Source organism: Pantherophis guttatus, chromosome 10 (genome assembly GCF_059756535.1).
Source record: "Pantherophis guttatus breed Tessera chromosome 10, ASM5975653v1, whole genome shotgun sequence".
Taxonomy (NCBI): domain Eukaryota; kingdom Metazoa; phylum Chordata; class Lepidosauria; order Squamata; family Colubridae; genus Pantherophis; species Pantherophis guttatus.
This window is the reverse complement of record NC_142072.1, coordinates 24,540,992-24,562,338: the sequence shown is the minus strand read 5'-3', so window position 1 is coordinate 24,562,338 and position 21,347 is coordinate 24,540,992. Positions and strand designations below refer to the sequence as shown.

General features: G+C 43.9%; 1 protein-coding gene and 1 long non-coding RNA gene across 4 annotated transcripts in view; one reads left to right on the top strand and one right to left on the bottom strand.

Moving 5' to 3' along the window:
- TINAGL1 (tubulointerstitial nephritis antigen like 1) overlaps positions 1-21,191 on the bottom strand; it is a 49,746-nt gene extending 28,555 nt beyond the window's left edge. Inside the window, exons 1-5 of one of the 3 annotated variants that reach the window (XM_034413356.3) lie at positions 20,703-20,955; positions 17,503-17,589; positions 15,619-15,951; positions 11,992-12,055; positions 121-213 (exon numbers count right to left, since the gene is read on the bottom strand). In XM_034413356.3, coding sequence (XP_034269247.1) covers positions 121-213; positions 11,992-12,055; positions 15,619-15,919 — 458 coding nt within the window. In that variant the 5' untranslated portion in view covers positions 15,920-15,951; positions 17,503-17,589; positions 20,703-20,955. Of the gene's footprint in view, positions 1-120; positions 214-11,991; positions 12,056-15,618; positions 15,952-17,502; positions 17,590-18,569; positions 18,646-20,702 lie in introns of those variants that run through there. The other 2 variants (XM_034413354.3, XM_034413353.3) reach the window with 2 other exon arrangements.
- The window catches only part of LOC117663302 (uncharacterized), a 45,995-nt gene continuing 43,365 nt past the window's right edge, over positions 18,718-21,347 (top strand). The window contains exon 1 of the long non-coding RNA XR_015729520.1: positions 18,718-19,369. This is a non-coding gene — a long non-coding RNA (uncharacterized LOC117663302). The remainder of the gene's footprint in view (positions 19,370-21,347) is intronic.

Sequence of the window (21,347 nt, the reverse complement as noted above, 5' to 3'; positions counted from 1 at the left end):
TTTTACAAACGCCCATGGTTTTGATTTTGAATTGATCTACAAAAGCATCTGGGATGCGACCCAAATTCTTCAGTTCAGCCCATGCTCCATCAATTCAAAGAATAGAATTTTTGTTCTTACCCATAATTCCCTCTGTTGATGGCATCGATCATGTCCCCATTGATAAGACAGACACGGTTTTCACACTCCCATTTGCCATGCCCATTGCAAGTACTGTGGAGAAAAGACGCAGAAAGGATCATTAAGGACTCAAAAGGAGACTGAGTTAATCCCAAACCCAAATCTGAGATCTGCAATTATAGGTAATCCTCAATGTGTGACCAAAATTGGGACCAGAACTTCCATTGCGAAGCAAGACAGCTGTTAAATCAGTCATACCTCATATTATAATCTTTTCTCGCACGTTTATAAGCAAATCACTGCTGTTTTTAAATGAATAATCTGTTGTTAGGCAAATGTGACTTTCCCTCATTGGCTTTGCTTGTCAGAAGCGGCTGGGAAGCTTGCAAAGGATGATCAGGTGATGCTGCAACCATTATAAATACGTGCCAAGCGCCTGAATTTTGATCACATGACTGGGTGGAGTGATATGAAGGTTGTAAGTGCAAGAACCCATCGTAAATCACTTTTTCAGTGCCATTGTAATTTCAAACAGTTGCTAAATGAATGGTTGTAAATCGAGGATTCTCTGTATATTTAGATGACATGTTTTTGACCTGTTGTTGGTTTGGGAGTATCAAATAAGGCAATGCCTGGTGTTTCACGCAACTGTCAAGATAGGAGTAGAGCAGTCCAAGATGGGGGAAAGAGTGGGAAAAGAAGGAAAGGAAGATGAAGGGAAGTATTGTGGCCCGTAGGCAGCCTGTGCAGTTAGTAGCTGATTCTGACAGCGAGGAGGCTGGTGTGGTGCTGCGCCAGCAGCCTGTGCAGCTGGCACTCGAGTCGGACAATGAGGAGGCTGGAGAAGATGTGGTGCCAGAGGCCGGGATTCAGCCAGGGCCTTCAGAACCTCCAGAAGCTCCCATAAGTGAAGAGGACGAAGAGGAGGAGCCTCTTCTCGATGCACGGGCATGCAGAGCTGCCTAAAGGCAGGAGTGGCTCCTCAGGAGGAGGTCTCCTCGAGAGTAAGGCTTGGGGCTAATTGGCCACTCCCTTAATCTATTTAAAGAGGAATGCCGACTGAAGCAATTTGCAGGGAACAACTTCGTTCACATACCTTCGTGTCTTGTCTTGCTTATCTTATCAGCTTCCTGCAAATTGCTTCTGGGAATTCTGCCAACCATAGTAAGCTTTCAGTCATTATTCTTTGAATTCTTGACGGCTGTTAATGCAATTAATTAACAGCCGTTGTTGTAAAAGACTGGTTTATTTAGTAAACTAAGGTTTGAACGGACTTTGTGTGTGCTGCGTTCTTTGGGGTCCATAGCTGGGGCAGAACAGGAAGGGAAGGGAAGGGAAGGGAAGGGAAGGGAAGGGAAGGGAAGGGAAGGGACGGGACGGGACGGGAAGGGAAGGAAAGGAAAGGAAAGGAAAGGAAAGGAAAGGAAAGGAAAGGAAAGGAAAGGAAAGGAAAGGAAAGGAAAGGGGGCAGGACTGATCGAGAGATAGCCAAAACTTTGTGCCAAACTACATGTTACACAGAACAGATTTTTACCTGATTTTTTCCATTGGCTGCATTCAGACTCTTAATCTGATTAACCCATTCTCTGACTTTGCACATACTATATTGAGAAGGATTGGGGTAAAAATGTTTTTATCATAATGAACTGTTCAAGATTAAAACCAACCAACCAACCAACCTAATCTAGCATATTGTGCCAAACAGCTGCATGGGTTGGCACCAATCTTCTTAAGGGGGTTGAGTGAAACCATACATCATACCACAAAAAAAAAAAAACTTTTGGACTACTTAAACAAGTGTTCATCAAATATGGCAACTTTACGTGGACCTCAGTTCCCAGAATTCCCCAGCCAGCATGCTGAGGAACACTGATTTAAACCAATAATACAAAAGTAACAGCTCAGGGACCATGTGTGATCTGGCAAGTATCCAGAATGCCTCAACACTTTTAGACTTCAGCGATTCCTGTACCATTTAGTGAGGCCATCTAACAAAGATCAAATAATCTCCTGCTGTTTGTTTCCAGGAAACGGAACCAAGACGGATGAAGGAGGTGTGGGGAGTGCGAGGAGGGCTCAGCAATAATTAATTGTTTTGTTTTTTATCTTTGGTGGAGGAAATAAAATTTAAAAATAAAAGGATATTTTTAAAAAGCTCTTTCCACTGGGATCTCAGCTCCACCACCTTTTCAAGGGCAGATCTTGACTTGCTGTGCAAGAGGTAAAGCTACCAGCCTGGACGACATCTTCAAATCACGCTGTTTGAAGAAGTTGAAGAACATTCTCAGAGACTCTTCCCATCTTTTTGGACTGTTGCCTTCTGGCAGAAGATACAGAACAATTAAAACTCAGACCACATGTTTTCTGAATAGTTTTTATCCCAGAGCTATAATTGCACTCAACAATGAACTCAAGGGCAACCATCAGTGAGCTGTTGGACAACATTACTTGTTCTGTTGTGTGGATGTTTGGGTGGTTTAAGGGTGGGGAATTTCTGGTGGGTGGGGTTGTGTTTGGGGATTGTTATGTGTGTTGGACCTGGTCTTTGGGTGTTAAGTGAATTTCATTGTATGGGTATACTGTGTATACACGTACAATGACAATAAAGTTGTTATTATTATTATTGGTTAATCTTTAGTGAGATTCACAGCCTTTGAGGCTGGTTAATAGCTCAGCAGCTCAAGTCCTAACCAAAGACCTAGGAACTGTTAAGGTATCGTCAGAGGATGTAAGCTGTTCCGAGTAAGGTGGTTTTTTGTAGAGTCAAAATGTTCAAGTCCAGTAAATTTAGAATTTCTAAATAGCGGGGTAGCCCTTTGGGGATTGCTCCAAGGGCTCCAATTACAATTGGGACAACACACGATTTCTTTTTCCACAGTCGCTCAACTTCAATTTGCAAGTCCCGGTACTTTGTGATTTTTTCTTGCTGCTTATCTTCAATCCGTGCATCACCAGGTATTGCAATGTCAATGAACCATACTTTTTTCTTTTCAACTACTGTTATGTCAGGTGTGTTGTGGACCAAGTGCCTGTCAGTCTGAATCCTAAAGTCCCACAAGATCTTGAGTTTCTCATTCTCTAAAACTTTCTCAACCTGATGTTCCCAGTGTTTTTTGCTGTATTCAAATCCAAACTTCTGGCACAATTTCCAGTGAATGATTTTAGCAACACGGTCATGGCGTTGTAGGTAGTCAGTTTGTGAAATTTTGCTGCACCCACTGATCAGGTGGTCGACTGTCTCATCTTTTTCATTGCAGAGGCGGCATTTGCTGTTGGTGGTAACATGTTGAATTTTTGCCTTCATGCAGTTTGTGGCTAGGGCTTGTTCTTGAGCTGCCAAAATAAAGCTTTCTGTTTCTTTTTTCAGTACTCCTGATCTTAACCAGTTCCAAGTTAGTTTCTGGTCAGCTTTGCCTTCAATACTTTTCAAGTATTGGCCATGCAGAGCTTTGTGTTTCCAATTTTCAGCTCGCTGCTCAATTACTTCTTTCTTATATTCTGCTTTTGTTTTAGTTGTCTTTAAAAGGCCTCCTTTATTTACTTCCTTAATCATTGGTTCTTCACTTTTCTGGATGTAATCATTCAAGCTGCGTTTTTCTTCTTCCACAGTCTGCTTTACTAGTAGGAGTCCTCGACCACCCTCTGCTCTTGGTAAATATAATCGGTCAACATCACTTTTAGGGTGCAAGGCATGATTCATTGTCATAAGCTTCCTTGTTTTTCTGTCCAAATTGTCTAACTCCATCTGGGTCCAGTCAATTATTCCTGCAGAGTATCTAATCACAGGTATAGCCCAGGTATTTATGGCTTTTATGATGTTTCCTCCACTCAATTTGGACATTAACATATTATTATTATTATTATTATTATTATTATTATTATTATTATTATTATTATTATTATTACAGTATACATAGCAAACGAGATGACCATGTTGAATTTCGTATCCCAAATCACTAGTCGAACACTTCCCAAGTGTTTAGGACTGTGTGATGTATTGGCGGATTATGCGAGCAGATCCCAGTAAGGTGGCCTTCTGCAGCTGACCAATGGTGATCTTGTCAGCGCCAATTGTTTTTAAGCGCTTGCCTAGGTCTTTAGGCACAGCCCCCAGTGTGCCCAGTACCACTGGAACCACCTGCACTGGTTTATGCCAGAGTCTCTGCAGTTCGATTCTCAAGTCCTGATATCTGGTGACTTTTTCATGTTGTTTCTCATCGATTCTGCTGTCACCAAGTATGGCAATGTCTATTATTATTATTATTATTATTATTATTATTATTATTATTATTATTATTATTATTTATGAATTGCCCTAAAAACTCATTTGTGTGTTTGTTTCTTTTTTTTTATTGAAAAAGTTTTCAAATACAAATTTTCCCCCCATTTTTCTCCCCCCCTCCTCCCTAACCCCCCCTCACCACCCATCCCCCCCTGTGACTTCTTCACAACAAAAACCTAATTCATAACAGATTATATAATATTTTACCATCCCCTTACTCCCTCCTCTAAATACTGACCCTTACTTGCTAATAATATTATTAATATTGTTAATTCCCCCTTTTACCATACATTTCAAAAAAAAAAACCATTCTACTATAACATTGTATGATAACTTCTAATTTAGCATAATATTATTATAACTCCCAATTTAGCAATAATCTGCCCTTTTTCTCCTCCCCCAAACTTATATCTGTATATTATTACAACATTTCAAAACAACCTTCCACTTTAAAACTATATAATAAATCCTACTTTAACATTTAATCTTTTGTGTATATTAATATAACATTTCAAAGCAGCCTTCCCCATAAATCCTAATTTAACATTTATTCAATGTGTGTTTGTTTCTTGAGCGACTGTGTCCATGTGCTCCGTTGGCAAACCTACTGCAAAAAAGCTGCTGGGTCTAGAACGGGAGTGCAAAGGTTTAACAGCAGGAGAAGTAAATGGGGTTTAAAAGGAAGACTACATTCAGTCTTCAAGCTGCTGTTTCTTTTCAGGCCAATGTTCTGGGTCAGACAGGCATAAGGACACACGCAAGCTGCAACATTCCCCTTTACTCCTGTGTGTTTGATGTAAGTTACTAAAAAAGGAAAAAAATGACATCAGTCCTTTCCTGCCCATCAATAATCTTTGGAGAGAAGTGGAGACAGGGGCACCCCCTCCTTCCCACTTCTCCTTTATGCATTGCCCATTCAGTCTCCTTCATGTCAAGTACAATTCCTGCTGACATCATGGATGGAGTGAGGTGGTTTTCTTGGCAGCCACACAGAGTAGGTCGGCCATGGCTTTCTCTTAGGAAGCATTTTGACTTCCAGATTGCAGCCTTAACAATCCTTGAAAAGCTTCTATTCACCTTCTTCCTGGGTCTTTCAAACCTCCTTGGTTTTTAGGGATCTACCAAGCTCAACTAATTGGGCATCCACTAGACCAGTGTTTCTCAACCTTGGTAGCTTGAAGATGGGTGGACTGGGGGATTCTGGGAGTTGAAGTCCACCCATCTTCAAGCTACCAAGGTTGAGAAACACTGCACTAGACCTTAGATACAGTGGTGAAATCCATTTTTTTTTACTACCAGTTAGGTGGCTGAGTGGCTAAGACACTGAGCTTGTCGATCAGAAAGGTTGGCAGTTCGGCGGGTCGAATCCCTCGTATAGTTCTCCTGCATGAGCAGGGGTTGGATTAGATGACCTCCAAGGTCCCTTCCAACTCTGTAACTGTTACCTGTGGGCATGGCTTGGTGGGTGGGCGTGGCTTGGTGGGCATGGCAAGGGAAGGATAATGCAAAATCCCCATTCCCTCCCCACTCTGGGGCCAGCCAGAGGTGATATTTGCCGGTTCTCTGAACTGCTCAAAATTTCCGCTACCGGTTCTCTAGAACCTGTCAGAACCTGCTGGATTTCACCCCTGCTTAGATAGCACAATGGGATCTAGTCCATTTCATAATTCTTTCATCAGATTCATCATGCCCAAGTTATAATCGCCATGCTTGGTGTTCCCATGTGATGCTTTGGTGTACTTTCTCCCAGTAGCTTCCTAGCAGGAGTAAACCCAATAATTTCATTCTGACTTTGTATAAAAGCTGACTTTGTATAAAATAAACAAAAGTATGAAGGCTATTGCTTAACGCACTGTAAGCCGCCCTGAGTCTCCGGAGAAGGGCGGCATATGAATCAAATTAAAAAAAAAAAATTCTGTATTTATTTGTATCCCACCTTTATTATTTTGATAAATAACTCAAGGTGGCAAATATACCTAACAGCCTTTTTCCCACATCAACAAACCTGTGACATGAGTTGTGCTGCAAAAGAGTGACTGATTCAACTGGCTTTCATGCCTAAAGCAGAACTAGAACTCACAACTTCTTGGTGATTGGCCCAAAGTTATCCTACCAGCTTTCATGCCTAAGGCAGGACTAGAACTCATGATCGGCTGGTTTCTAGCTTGCCGCCTTCACCACTAGACCAAATTAGCTCTCTTAGTATAAGTACTGAGCATGGACTACAAGCTACAAAAGTCTGAATTAGATAAGCAGTCAGGGAACTAAGTGGATTTTTTTTGGGAAAAAAATAACTTTAATTGTCAGACCGATTGCACCGTTAAGGCTGTGGCCTAACGTTCTGGAAAAACAGCTTTCCTGCAATTTCACTTCATTAAAACTAGTTCTACTTACTTAACTTTATTATGGGTCACAGACACAGAGCACATAAAAGGAAATACAATATCTAATACACAATATGGCATGCGTAACAGAAGGCTGGTAGTCATGCTTAGTCTGCTGTCAATAACACACAAATTCTACAGGCTGCAAATATAAACTTTGCAAATGAAGAGAGAACTTCAGATATTTTTACTCCCAAAGAAGCTGCACTTAGGCTTTTTCTGTCCAGCCTGGAAATAGGCTAGTCAGTGGTGAAATCCTGCCAGTTCTGTCCAGTTCGCGCGAACCGGTAGTGCCGGCGGCATGTGGTTTGATGAACTGGTAGCGGCAGTAGCACGAGGCTCCGCCCACCCGCCCGGACGTCATTACTTCCTGGCTTTAACCCTCTGCACATGTGCAAAGCCTTCTGTGCATGCGCAGAGGGTCAAAACTCAGACGTGACAATGGGGCAAGGGGAGCGAGTGCACGCACGCGATGTGCACACTTCTGAACCAGTAGGGAAGGTAAGTAGATTTCACCCCGTGGCTAGTTCTACTGCATGAGAAGCAAGGAAGAAATCCTTGCTAACTCCTGTAATTGACTGGGGGGCAGGATATCTCCTCTCTCCTCAAACTTTCCCTTTTTTCCCTTTATTTATTTGCTTCTGTTCCCACACAAAATATCCTTGAATATTGCTAGGATCCTGTTTCAATTTGTTTAATGTGCCTTCAGAACTAGGCACTTCAGTGCCTAATCAGGGAACCTGAGGGTCAGTTTGCTATAGTGGTTAAGGCACCAGGCTAAAAACTGGGATAATGGGAATTCTAGTCCTGCCTTGGGCACAAAGCCAACTGGGTAATTCTGGGCCAGTCCCTCTCCCTCTTGGCCCTAAGAAGAAGGCAATGGCAAGCCACTTCCAAAATCTTGCCAAGAAAACTGCAGGGAACCTTCCAAAACAAAGTGGGTTTAGCAGCTTTCTGACCCCAACTACAGAGACAGCAGTAGCTTTGCTTCCCAAGAAATCCCTATTATTTTTTATGGATGAACTAATTTCTAGTTTTGAAGCCTCGTTAAGCTTGGATTTACACAGTTTAAACCTAATAGAGCGGTGTTTCTCAACCTTGGAAGCTTGAAGATGGGTGGACTTCAACTCCCAGAATCCCCCAGCCAGTGCTGCTGGCTGGGGGATTCTGGGAGTTGAAGTCCACCCATCTTCAAGCTACCAAGGTTGAGAAATGCTGTAATAGAGGAAGGTATTAGCTGGGGAGTAGAACAGGAGAAGAGAGCCAGTCTAGTGGTTAAGCACTGGAATAGAGACCAGGAGACCAGTGGTGGTCGCTCCTGGTTTGGTCCGGTTCTATAGAACCGGTAGTAAAACCGGTGGGAGGCTCCTCCCACCCGCCACGATGTCATCATGGGTGAACTGCGCATGAGCAGAAGCACACACGAGCGAGCAAAGCGCACATGCACACGCGGTCCCATTGTGAACCGGTAGTAAAGATAATTAGAACCCACCCCTGCAGGACACTGTGAGTTCTAGTCCTGCCTTAGCCATGAATGCCAGCTGGGTGACCTCTGTCTCACTCTCTCACCCTAGGAAGAAGGCAATGGCAAACGACTTCCAAAATCTTTCCAAGAAAACTGCAAGGATCTGTCCAGGCAGTTGCCAGGAGTCAACACTGACTCAAAGGTGCATGTACATACACACACACACTCATACACGTTAAGATCTTGGTCTCTGGTTTTCAAAAGCTGGAGTTATCAGAAAAGTCTTGCTGAAACAAGCTAAGATATCGACTTAGAAGTTCATTGCTGTTGAGGGTGCCTGTTGAGGATGGTAATATTGAGGAAAGGTGCCCCCAACCCAGAAATACCATTGAAACGTTAAAACCAGAGGTGGTATTCAGCTGGTTCTGACCGGTTCTGGCGAACCGGTAGCAGAAATTTTGAGTAGTTCAGAGAACCTGCAAATACCACCTCTGGCTGGCCCTGCCCCCATCTATTCTCTGCCTCCCGAGTCCCAGCTGAACGGGAGGAAATGGGGATTTTGCAGTAACCTTCCCCTGCCATGCCCACCAAACCATGCCCACCAAGTCATGCCACGCCCACCAAGCCACGCCCACAGAACCGGTAGTAAAAAAAATTGAAACCCACCACTGGTTAAAACCTTTCATGGACCTTTGCCTTCATGAATTTAGCCCTGCCCCTCTTTGTTGTTGTTGTTAGTTGCGAAGTCCTGTCCAACCCATCGCGGCCCCCTGGACAACGTTCCTCCAGGCCTTCCTGTCCTCTACCATCCTTTGGAGTCCATTTAAACTCACGCCGACTGCTTCAGTGACTCCATCCAGCCACCTCATTCTCTATCGTCCCCTTCTTCTTTTGCCCTCAATCTTTCCCAGCATTAAGCTCTTCTCCAGTGAGTCCTTCCTCCTCATTAGATGGCCAAAGTATTGTACTAGCCCCTCTTAAAGCCATTCAGGTTAATGGCCATCACCAGGATATGCAGTAATGAGAGGTCCTTGGTGCTCTCTGAGCTTGTTTTCTTACAGATATTTCATTACCCAACTAGGTAATGTCATCAGTGCTACCAGTAACAGTGTTAGTTTGGGTAATGAAATGTCCTGCAAGGAAACATCCAAGCTCAGAAAGCACCAAGGACCTCTCACTTCCAGCTACAAATATTCTTCTTTATCGGTGCAGAAATGAATTTTACAGAATAATGGCATGGAAATTCTGACGTGATATTAAATATCATCCTCTACGTCTGGCTTCCTTTGAAGGGCGCTGTCCAAATTTGGCTTTGCTGGCTGGCTGGGAAAGGGAGTCACGGTCCAACACATCTGGCAGGGCCCAGGTTGGGGATGGTAACTGTGCAGGCTGCATCTGGGGGATGGAGCTGCATTTAAGCAGCCACCTTGGCCATGTGGAATACAACTCTCCCTTTCACAGAAGATTAAGAAACACTGATTAAAAACTTTTTGCCTCTTTGACAAGGAGCCCCAAGCAGTATTAGCTACCCTTCATGCAATGCTTGGCATTTTCATTTGGTCCAAAAATCCATACCCTCCCCCCTTCTTCCCTCCCCCTAACCCTCCAGTGACAGCAAACGTTTCTCCTTTTATGGACTGGGTTAGCAAAAAGCAGCTCGTACGTTTTTCTGAGAGTTGGTGCTGAGAGAGGCCGGTTTCTGGAAGCATCCCAAGGTGGGAAGTCCTTTAAGGAAATGCCAGCTGGAAACCAGACTTTCTGAAGTCTGGTGCTTCTGAGGTCAAGAGAGAGACCCAGCTTGGCCAGTTGGTGGCTCCGATTCTGGCTTGCAGATCAGAACTCTCCTGATTCGACACCTGCTTCGAAGAACAGCCCCAGATTCAGCAGGGAAGAAATTCTCTCCCATGATTTTGAAAGAATAATCCCACCTTTTCTGAACTGATTGTTGACAAAATTAAGATTGTTGTTTCCATTTCATCCACTTTAGCCTGTGGCTGTATTCATATAATCGCCCAGAGTCCCTTGGGAGTTGGGCAGCATAGAAATGTGACAAAATAAATAAATAAATAAATAAACAAACCCTCTGAACTGGGACAGTGAACAATCTAGCTGTGATTCAATTTCTGAAACCTAGTTGATTTTCACTTGGTTGTTGTTGTTTTTTTTCCTCTAACACAGCTAAGTGGTGGTGTGAATCCAGGCTGTTCCTTGGTTTAGGACTCAGCATCTTGGCTAAATCCAGAAATCAGTTCCTCAAGGAACTGTATTGAGCAGTTTGTATGAAAGGCAGTCAGTGGAAATGAGACGGATGGCAGCTGAAACTCCAGTTTCAAAGCTGTCGTGCCCAGTTCTGTTCAGTGTATCTGTGTGGCTCGGAGTAGTCAGGAGCCCCGGGCACTTGGGAACGCACATAATTCAAATTCCTCTCCATTTCAAAGTTTCTCCCCTTTGCTCCCAACCATAAACAGACCCACAGGCCCTACTAGGAAGTACACCCCCACCCTAGACCTTTAAGGCAGTCCTTGGCCTTATGGCCTTCATTCCTTTTATAGGACCTCTAAGCTCATTTCAGAGGGGGAAGGCATTGGAAACAAGGGTGGGGCAAGAGAGGGAGAATCGGGAGAATGGAAAGAATGGAAAAAGAGATGAGGAGATGTGCCTTGCCTTCATTTTGTCTTTTTTTTTTTAATACTATGGAACTACAACACCCAGAGTCCCCACTCTTAAGTGTTGGCAGGGAATTCTCAGAACACAACTTCCAGATCTATTATGTAGAGATCGGCAGTTTTGCAGCCCTTCAAACTCATGGGCATCGCACTGATTTGGGGAGGACTGTCAGCTGTATTAAGTTACAGTTCTCGTTATTCTTCAGCCCACAGAATCACTGAGTGGGTGTTGTAGTCCAATACTTCTGGAAGGGATTCCGATTAAAAAAGGCTGCTTTGGACTGCACATTGACTCATTAACCCACAACAAGCCCAAGGTTAGAATCTGGTTTTCCCTGAACAGATGGTGGGTTGAGAAAAGTCCTTGAACAAACCAGGTTTGTTGCTTCTCTTCAACCCCCTATTTGACTGGGAGGTGGGAAGCTACCATGTTACATTTCCCAGAGCATCCAGCATCACATAACTCCAAGGCATGATAGGAGATTAAAAATGGGAAGATTTCAATTAGGGGTGTCCAACCTTGGCGACTTTAAGACGTGGACTTCAGCTCCCAGAATTCTATACTGGCTGGGGAATTCTGGGACTTGAAGTCACAAATCTTAAACTTGCCAAGGTTGGACATGCCTGATTTAAATGAGGACTTTCTAACCACTTTGCCATTTTCTCTGGCCATCCAGTAACATGGGGGACCACGACCACCTCCAGAGCTGGCCCTGATCCAGAGTATTTGAACTTTTAACCACAAGGAGTCCCTTTCTATTTTTCCAAGGAAGTGCTGCAAAATTTCTTCCAATGTATTGTGGGATTCTGGTTCATTTTTTTTGGCTCTTGTGGGAATACAGTCCTTGACTTGGTAACATTTGTTTAACAACCATCCAAAGTTACAACAGCACTGGAAAAAGGGACTTATAACCAATCCTCGTGCTTACAACCATCACAGCATCCCTGCAATCACTCATCAAAATTCAGCACTTGGCAACCAATGTGTATTCACAACAGGTGTAGCATCCTGTCTGCCAGAGCAAAACTGAGAGAAGAAACAGACTGAGAGCCCAAACAAAACTAAAGACTTACCATAGGTTGCAATTATCACGGTAAGTTGCTCCAGCATGGAACTTGATACCATTGCGAATGCAGTCTGGGGGGGAAAAAAAGATGCCAGAACAAAGAGAGTTAGTCTACAGAACTCTATATATTGTAAGATGGCGCAGCATTTAGACCAGAACTGTCCAACCTTGGCAACTTTCAGATTTATGGACTTCAACTCCCAAAATCCCCCAGCTGGCCATGCTGGCTAGGGTATTCTTGGGGTTGAAGCCAGTGGTGGGTTTCAATTTTTTTTACTACCGGTTCTGTGGGTGTGCCTTGGTGGGCGTGGCATGGCTTGGTGGGCATGGGAGGGGAAGGCTATTGCAAAACCTCCATTCCCACCCCACTCCAGGGGAAGGATACTGTAAAATCTCCATTCCCTCTCCGATCCAGGTGAAGGATACTGCAAAATCCCCATTTCCTCCTGATCAGCTGGGACTTGGGAGGCAGAGAATAGATGGGGGCAGGGCCAGTCAGAATTTTTACTACCTGTTCTCCAAACTACTCAAAATTTCTACTACCGGTTCTCCAGAACTGGTCAGAACCTGCTGAAACCCACCTCTGGTTGAAGTCCACAAGTCTTAAAAGTTGTCACGGCTGCAGACTCTGATTCAGATTAATTTTTTGAAGAGGCAGCAAAGTCCTTGTTCTGCTATTAGCCAAAATCATGGATATGTGCGTATGTATGTATGTATGTATGTATGTATGTATGTACGTACGTATGCCTGTGGCATCACATGCATCATGTAATGGCACAAATGGCATGAATTGTGTGGTTGATATCAGTTGCAAGGCAAATTACACCATCTGGATGACTTTTGCAATGGCATCACAATGCCAGTGAGGCCGCCACAGTTTGTCCTGAATGCTTATGATACAATGGCTTGCGGAAAACCTGGCTTATTATGGGGTGATCTTTCATTCAGGGGAACTAGAGGTTGGAGACTTTCCCCTTTGGCAGGCAATCTCTCCCCTCTTGCATCTGGAATACACTGTTCCTTAGAACAGTATTTGCGCAGGTGGTAGCCTCTGGGCGATCACTTCCAGGATTCCAGGCAACAGGCCCTGGACATTCCAGATCAGGGGTCTCCAACCTTGGCAACTTTAAGACTTGTGGACTTCAACTCCCAGAGTTTTCTAATTTTGGCCTCCCACTCCCTTTTTCATCTGAACAATTACTTATAGTTTCAGGACCCCACTCCCTCATAAATATACATGGATCAGAAAAATGCCTGAGCTTTTTAACCTATCCAAAGGGTGGTGGGAAGCTTGTAAAAGTTAAACTGTATTTAAAACCCCACCATTATTCAACAAGGTTGGGTGGAAATGGATCCAAAGTTTGATTTGATCCAAGACTTCCACCCAGAAAAACATTTTGAAGGTTAAACTTCAGGTCTTGAAAATGTAAAGGGTTGTACTGAGACCTCAGCTGCATGGAACAGGACATCTTTCAATCACAGAATGTTCAAATCCAATTTAATTTTTAAATTCCCTGGCTTAACTTTTGGGAACTATTTCTCTACAGTTCTCAGAAGAGTGGTAGACCAGACAGGCATTTCCTTACCTGCAGGATTTTTTTGCCTAATAACTTATTATGGTTTGCCGCATAGTCAGTCAGATGTTTAGATTGGGTTACACTTCAAGACACCTGTTACTATTGATATTACCTTTGCTTTCTTTTGCCACGATCATTCTACTATTTGCAGATTTTTAGATTTTGTTACTTTCTCTATTCTTTCTCTTCTATTCTGCTATCTCTTAAAGCAGCATTTGGGTTAATATCCTGGGTTTAGAGAAAAGGCAGATTGCTGAGAGCATCACTTCCAGCCTCTTCATTAGGAATCCAGTAGAAAGAGAGCTATTGTACCAAAGCAAGAAAATCAGATTTTCCTTATTGGGGGCCAAGGAAGATGAAGGTTGCTGCAGAAGTGACTTGTATCCATGGTGGGACTGATTGTGGTTGTTGGAAAGGCTGTTTCATAAACCCAGGAATGACCTCTGAAATGTGGGTGGGTGGAAACCCATATGGATTTAGCAAGCAACAATACAACTGTACATTCACACTGCTCAATTTTTGAACTTATTTATAAAGGTTTATAAATCCTAAGGGTGAACACTCCTTAAACAAAAATGAGTGACTAGTTTGTAATATTATATATCAATTAAATAATAGTTGTGATGCCCCTCCCCTCCACAACATGTCAGTTTCTCTCATTGTCTTTTAACGGATGCATTATTTATTTTTAATCCTTAGTGAGCCACCAGAGTTGTTCACAAGTCTGTAGCTTTAAAAATTGAAATAATAAATAAATACAAAGCTATATTACTGTACTACTATTGCAGAAAAGAACATTATAAATCCTTTAAAAAAAGAAAAACAAAGTAAAAAGGGAAAAAAAATATAAAACAAAACTTCTTTTAAAAAGTACATTCGCATACACACAGAGAGGGCAAAAAAGTATATTGAATGGCAAGTGTGGAATTCTTTGTGCTTTCCAAGTTTCTTCTTGGTAGACACTATCAAGAAGAAAACCACACTCCCATCCAATGCTGAAAGAGCAAATCTGTTATATATAAACAGACAGCAAACCTCACTCCCTTTCAGCACTGATGTTATTACCTAGTTGGGTAATGAAACATCTGCAGGAAAACAACCAAGCTCAGAGAACACCATTGGCCCCACAGTTCATCCCCGAACTACAAATATTCTCTTTTATTGAATTGCAAGTATAAACAAACAAACAAACAACTAATGGCAAGTAACAGCCCAGGATAAGACTGGTGGTAAGAGAAGGTGTAAGACTATAAGATTTAAAGACCTTCTTTCCATTCTGATCAGTCCTGCATTCACCATTAGAGTAAGGATGTGCTTAGGATACCAAGGGAAAGGGAAACCACAGAGTCCCCCCCCCAATCACGCCATCACTCTGCTAAATAAATAATTCCCTCAATACTGTCAAATTAGTTACTAAGTCTGCATTACTATTAATCTTCTCATCGTTCCTATCACCCATCTCCTCCCGCTTATGACTGTATGACTGTAACCTTGTTGCTGGTATCCTTACGATTTATATTGTTTCCCTATGACTATCATTAAGTGTTGTACCTTATGATTCTTGACGAATGTATCTTTTCTTTTATGTATACTGAGAGCGTATGCACCAAGACAAATTCCTTGTGTGTCCAATCACACTTGGCCAATAAAGAATTCTATTTATTCTATTCTATTCCATTCCATTCCATTCCATTCCATTCCATTCCATTCCATTCCATTCCATTCCATTCTATTCTATTCTATTCTATTCTATTCTATTCTATTCTATTCTATTCTCTATTATTTATTCTTTTTCTAATTCTAATTCTAATTCCGTTCCATTCCATTCCATTCTATTCTATCCTCTATTCTTAATTCTAATTCTAATTCTATTCTAATTTTTTCACCGTTTTCAGCCCTGAAGGAATCTTAGCATCTTGTCACTTAACCAATGGAAGGGCCAAGGGGAACAGGCTTGGGGTATCCATCAGTTGGCCTTAATCCAGACCTTATTCTGATTCAGCAGGAAATTCCTGCAGTACCTTCAAATCAGGTGTAACTTCAGATCCACAGCTTACCTTTCTGCACTGGATATGGTGGTTCAATGCCCAAACAGTATTCCCAAAAATCAGGGCAACAGTCAGAGATGGTTCGGTTGCAGAAGAGATCACAGTAGCAAAGGGTATCAAAGTAGGGGATGGTGCAGGCGTCATCCCTCCCGTGACAACAAGCATCCTGCCGGCCACAGTACGAGCCTTCTGCATCCCGTATCCCCTGTTCGTGCAATCCAGGTGCCAGTTCCCTCCGTGTACGATGCACCCGAGCAGGAAGTGTCTCACCCATCAACAGCAAGGTGCACAGAAGAATCCAGCTTTTCATGGTGTCTTCTGAGTTACTGAATCCCAGGTGTTCTGGAGAGAGGAGACAAATAAATCTGGAATCACATAGCACAACTTCTACCTAGCCCAGTCTGCTAAGAACAGACCCCCTTGGAAAGATATGAATTGCCCACAGGTGAACTGGAAAGCACTGGGAGAAGCATTGATTCTTTTGCAAGTATGTTTCCTAAACTGGATCATCAGGAAGCAGAGGGCAAATATTCTCCTAAGAAATTTTGCTAACTATAATCACATACAACCTGAGGTAAATCCTTCAAGATAGATCAGACCAGGAATTCAATAACATGCAGGTCAAATGTTTTTGTTGTAAAGCTATAGGAATAGAATCTTTTTGTCTGAATATGTTTCCCCCTCCCTCCCTTTATCTTTGGGAGAACTAGGAAGGGTCATGTGTGAGATGCTTCCTCAAGTTACATTCCTGTTCAAACTCAAGTTCCTTTTATCTGGACAATATCTTGGTAGCAATTTTTCCTCCTGTCCCTCAAGGCCATTTCCTCTTTCTTCTACTCCTGGTTTTCACCTGGATTAGAAATTCCAGGACAATAGGGGAACCAACTACCTGGAAGGTAGGACTAGCCCATTCGTTCTGTATTACAGCCATCAAAACTACATGAAGGCATCCCTGTCAGGTGCAAGCAACCAGATCCATATATGAAGGGTTCAGGTTCATTGTATTTTACCTATAATACAAGAATCTCCCCAGGCTACTTGCCTTCTCTTGTGAATAAACAGATAAGGACCCATGGAATCTGCCTTCCATTGAGGACCTGTATACTGCCCGAGTCAAAAAGAGGGCTGTGAAAATATTTATAGACCCCTCGCATCCTGGACATAAACTGTTTCAACTCCTACCCTCAAAACGATGCTATAGAGCACTGCACACCAGAACAACTAGACACAAGAGCAGTTTTTTCCCAAATGCCATCACTCTGCTAAACAAATAATTCCCTCAACACTGTCAAACTATTCACTAAGTCTGCACTACTATTAATCTTCTCATCGTTCCCACCACCATCTCCTCCCACTTATGACTGTATGACTGTAACTTTGTTGCTTGTATCCTTACAATTTATATCGACTGTTTCCTAATATGATTTGATTGCTTATCTGTTCTCTAAGACTATCGTTAAGTGTTGTACCTTCTGATTCTTGATGAATGTATCTTTTCTTTTATGTACTCTGAGAGCATATGCACCAAGACAAATATCTTGTGTGTCCAATCACATTTGGCCAATAAAAATTCTATTCTATTCTATTCTATTCTATTCTATTCTATTCTATTCTATTCTATTCTATTCTATTCTATTCTATTCTATTCTATTCTATTCTAAGAGGGTGTCAAACCTTGGTCTCTTGCTGCTGTGCAACAACTCAAGACTAACTCCCCGCTTGATCCCTCCTCCTTGCCTGGCTGGGAGTTTCCCGACAGTCCAGGGAGTCACCAGGAGTTAAGGTCAAGAATACCTTTGCTTCTAACCAAATATTCTACAAGTCCCCCTTGGAGTCTCTTGTCCTGTCCTTTCTAGCACTTTAGCATGGGTAAGTTTTCGGTGAGTGTTTTACCTATAAAATTCCAAATCCGGCCTTAATCATTGTCATGTCCATCGCTGGCCCCACCATGTCTCTTGAGCACTGGCTTCCTAACCAGCTCTTCAAAAGAAAGATTATATTCAGGTCATTGTCCTGTTTACACAGTCACCCAGAAAAGCAAGCAAAAAGTTTGAACTCTCAACCTGAAAGAGCTCACTTGAACTGGGAGGGGAAAAGATACTCAGAAGCTGGTATGTCACAGCAAGTTAATTCTATTACTCTTAGGCTCCTTCAGCTTCTCACTTTACCTTCACCAGTTGGTTGGTTTCAAAATTTTTGTACTACCAGTTCTGTGGGCGTGGCTTGGTGGGCATGGCAGGGGAAGGATACTGTAAAATCTCCATTCCCTCCCCACTCCAGGGGAAGGATACTGTAAAATCCCCATTCCCTCCCCACTCCAGGGGAAGGATACTGTAAAATCCCCATTCCCTCCCCACTCCAGGGGAAGGATACTGTAAAATCCCCATTCCCTCCCCACTCCAGGGGAAGGATACTGTAAAATCCCCATTCCCTCCCCACTCCAGGGGAAGGATACTGTAAAATCCCCATTCCCTCCCCACTCCAGGGGAAGGATACTGCAAAATCCCCATTCCCTCCCCACTCCAGGGGAAGGATACTGCAAAATCCCCATTCCCTCCCCACTCCAGGGGAAGGATACTGTAAAATCCCCATTTCCTCCTGATCAGCTGGGACTCGGGAGGCAGAGACTAGATGGGGGTGGGGCCAGTCAGAATTTTTACTACCGGTTCTCCGAACTACTCAACATTTCTGCTACCGGTTCTCCAGAACTGGTCAGAACCTGCTGAAACCCATCTCTAATGTGAACTAATCAAAAAGCAGAAAACTACAAACCTAGAACACCCAAATAAACCTGCTTGGGGGAAAGGTGTTCGTACAGAAGAAAATCTGGGCTTGAAGTCCTGCATCCCCTGTTTCGGAAGCCATGTGCCAGGTAGCCACTATCTCCACCCCTTTCCAAGGAAAGCCTCTCCTGCCCTTCCCCAACTTCCCCAAACCTTCCCCTCATAAGGAATGAAGACCTCCTGGATGATCTCAGCCTGTAGCAATGCAGTAGAGTCACCAATTCCAAAAGCAGAGGCAGCAGCGGTGGCCACCAACTCCGGAGGAAGGAGCTAAAGGTCAAAAGCCAAGGAAGGCATTTCCTCTGCCTTTCTCGTCCACCTTTCACTTGGTCTTCCGGGATGCAGGGGGAGTCCCACCGAGCTTCGAGTTTCATTTTGATTAACTTTGCTCCCTGACCTCTCTCAGCAAAGTCCAAGGCAACCGAAGGTTTGCTTTTATACACATGTGCCTTATCTGCCCCGACCAGCAGTGTGAACTGTGGGATCTCTGGCTTCAGAGGTATGTTCAAGCTCAGAAAGGATTCGTTTCTTTCTTTCGCTTCATTTCAGAAGCATTTTGACAGGGGCAGCAGGAATATGCAGCAATCTCAGAAGTCTAGACTGATCTACTAGAGACCTCCCAAGTCCCTCTGGTGACCCAAGGAAGGTTTATAGAGTTCTTAAAAGCTGCACTGATGGCCATCTAGTCAACAGGTCTGTTTTGCTGCCCCACCCAGCTACACCGGATGAAGGAAATCTACGCCTGGCCGGCCACTCAAATGCAAACATCAGCTGCATGTTTTAAACTGAATACATGGCAATCTGTCTAAGTGCTCAGAGTCCACCTCTACTTGAATGCTTAACTAATATGGATTTTTTTTTTTTTAAAAAAAACCCAATTCTGAAGCTTTAGAATAGCACTGGGAAAATGGTTTATAAAATGGGGAAATGCCCTTCTAAAATGCTTTGCATGCCACTTCTGTCACCTTGGGAGAAAGGTAAGTGTATTCTTTCTGAAATGATTCTCCTAACCTTTTGGTTTTTTTAGATCTTGATGAGCTTCCTCTGACAGAAAGGGGATAAAAATCAAGGACATCATCATTTAGGGCTGATCGATCAATCCATTCTTTTGTTTCAGTACTCCTGAGTCTTAAAGAAATGCATGGGGTATTTTTATTCAATAAAGGAGAATATTTGTAGTAGCTCAAGGTTGAAATGAAGGGTCCTTGGTGCTCTCTGAGGTTGGCTGTTTTCTTGCAGATGTTACCCAAACTAGGTAACAACACTCACTGGTGATATTACCTAGTTTGGGTAATGAAACACCTGCAAGAAAACAGCCAAGCTCAGAGAGCACTAAGTACCCCTCATTTTAGAAATGCCTTTCTCCAATATTGTTACTGGCAAGTAGCGTTGCATTCTTTCTTGCCTGTTCAGCATTTTAATCACCTGCTGTGCCCATTTAAGCCAGTTCCGCTTGATCAAACACCAGGGCTGGGTTCACACACTGCCCTTCACCTGCTTTCAGAATTAACCCATTTTCGGGAAGGAGAATCACCCAATGCACTATTCCTGAAACGATCCAAATTGCTTGGAGTTCGCACAAGGCGCTCAGCTATCTCAAAAAACGAACCGTTCACATTCACCAAGCTTGGCATAGAGCAGAAAAAGCAAAGGCAGTTTTGTTTTTTTTTAAAAAAAAGTTAAGGTTAGGCGTGCTTGAGACTCCAGCCAAGAGACCACACCTTCACAAAGCTCCAGAAGGAACAGAGATTTCGGCTTTGAGGGGGTCCAAACCGGAAAACTTTGCAATGGAAAATCAGGAGTTTTCTTTCTTTTATTAAAAGGCACCAGCGCTCTGCTCACTTCATCAGATGCCTCTGTGAGGGGCAGCTCCTGAAAGTTTGTGCCATTTAATAAAATTTGTCTGCGGAAAACGGTGCTATTAGACATCCTCAGATTTTTCTCGCCAGGCAAATTAACACCGCTCTCCTTGCGAAGGAGTTCTCCTTTCAGATTCGGAAGTAGATAGGAAGATGCATACCCAAAGGACGACTTAGCATCTTCTGGAGGGGATGTCCTTCTTCACCTTTCAAAACGGGGAGCATCAGCGGACGAAACCCCCTTCTAGCTACTGGCCAAATCTCGGGAGCCCTGCTTTCCTCCCGGCTCCTGAGACTGCATTCCCCATCATCCCCACCCCCTCCCCGGGCCCTAACCTGCCTGTAAGCATCAGAGGAAAGCAAGGCGGAGAAGGCGAAAGAAGAGAAAGTGAAGTGGGAAGGGGGGGGGAGGGAGAGAGAGGGAATTTTGCCCCGCCAAAACGCTTTGTACCTGGCGCGTCTCTGCGCAAACGAAGCGCTCGGTCTCTCCGTCTCTGCCTGAGCGCGCCGGGCCAAAGTCAGGCGTCGCAGGCGCGCGTCCCTTTCCCCTGGTCGTCCCGGCCCTCGCCCTTATATGGAGTCGGGGACTCCCAGCCCACCTCCCCTCCCTCGGGCCCTCCCTTCCTGCACACTTCGGAGCCCCGAGAGAGGGAGCCAGGTAGGGCTGGCGGGCTGGTGGGCAGACTGACTGGACTCGCTCCTGAGATCCAGTGGCAGAATTCGAGGCTCAATCCGAGCGCGGCTCGGTGCCAACCTCGCCCGCCGGCCTTGAAGCAGCCGCTCTCCAACTTCGGCTTCTCCTGGAAACCGCTGCAGCTGCGATAAGCTACTGAGGATGCGGTCAAAAAAGTCAGGATGGCGACCGCAGCGGTTTTTATACGCATCGCATATCTTGTGGGCATCCTACAATAGGAAGGGGCATCGCGTGAGCCTCCGCAACGGGTCGTTGTAGACCACTCTGGCGCATCCAAAGCAGCAGAGGGCAGGACAAGCAACAATGGTTGGAAAACTAATCAAGGAGAGAAGCAACCTGGAATTAAGGAGAAACTTCCTAACAGTGAGGACAATTGACCACTGGAACAGCTCGCCTCCAGAA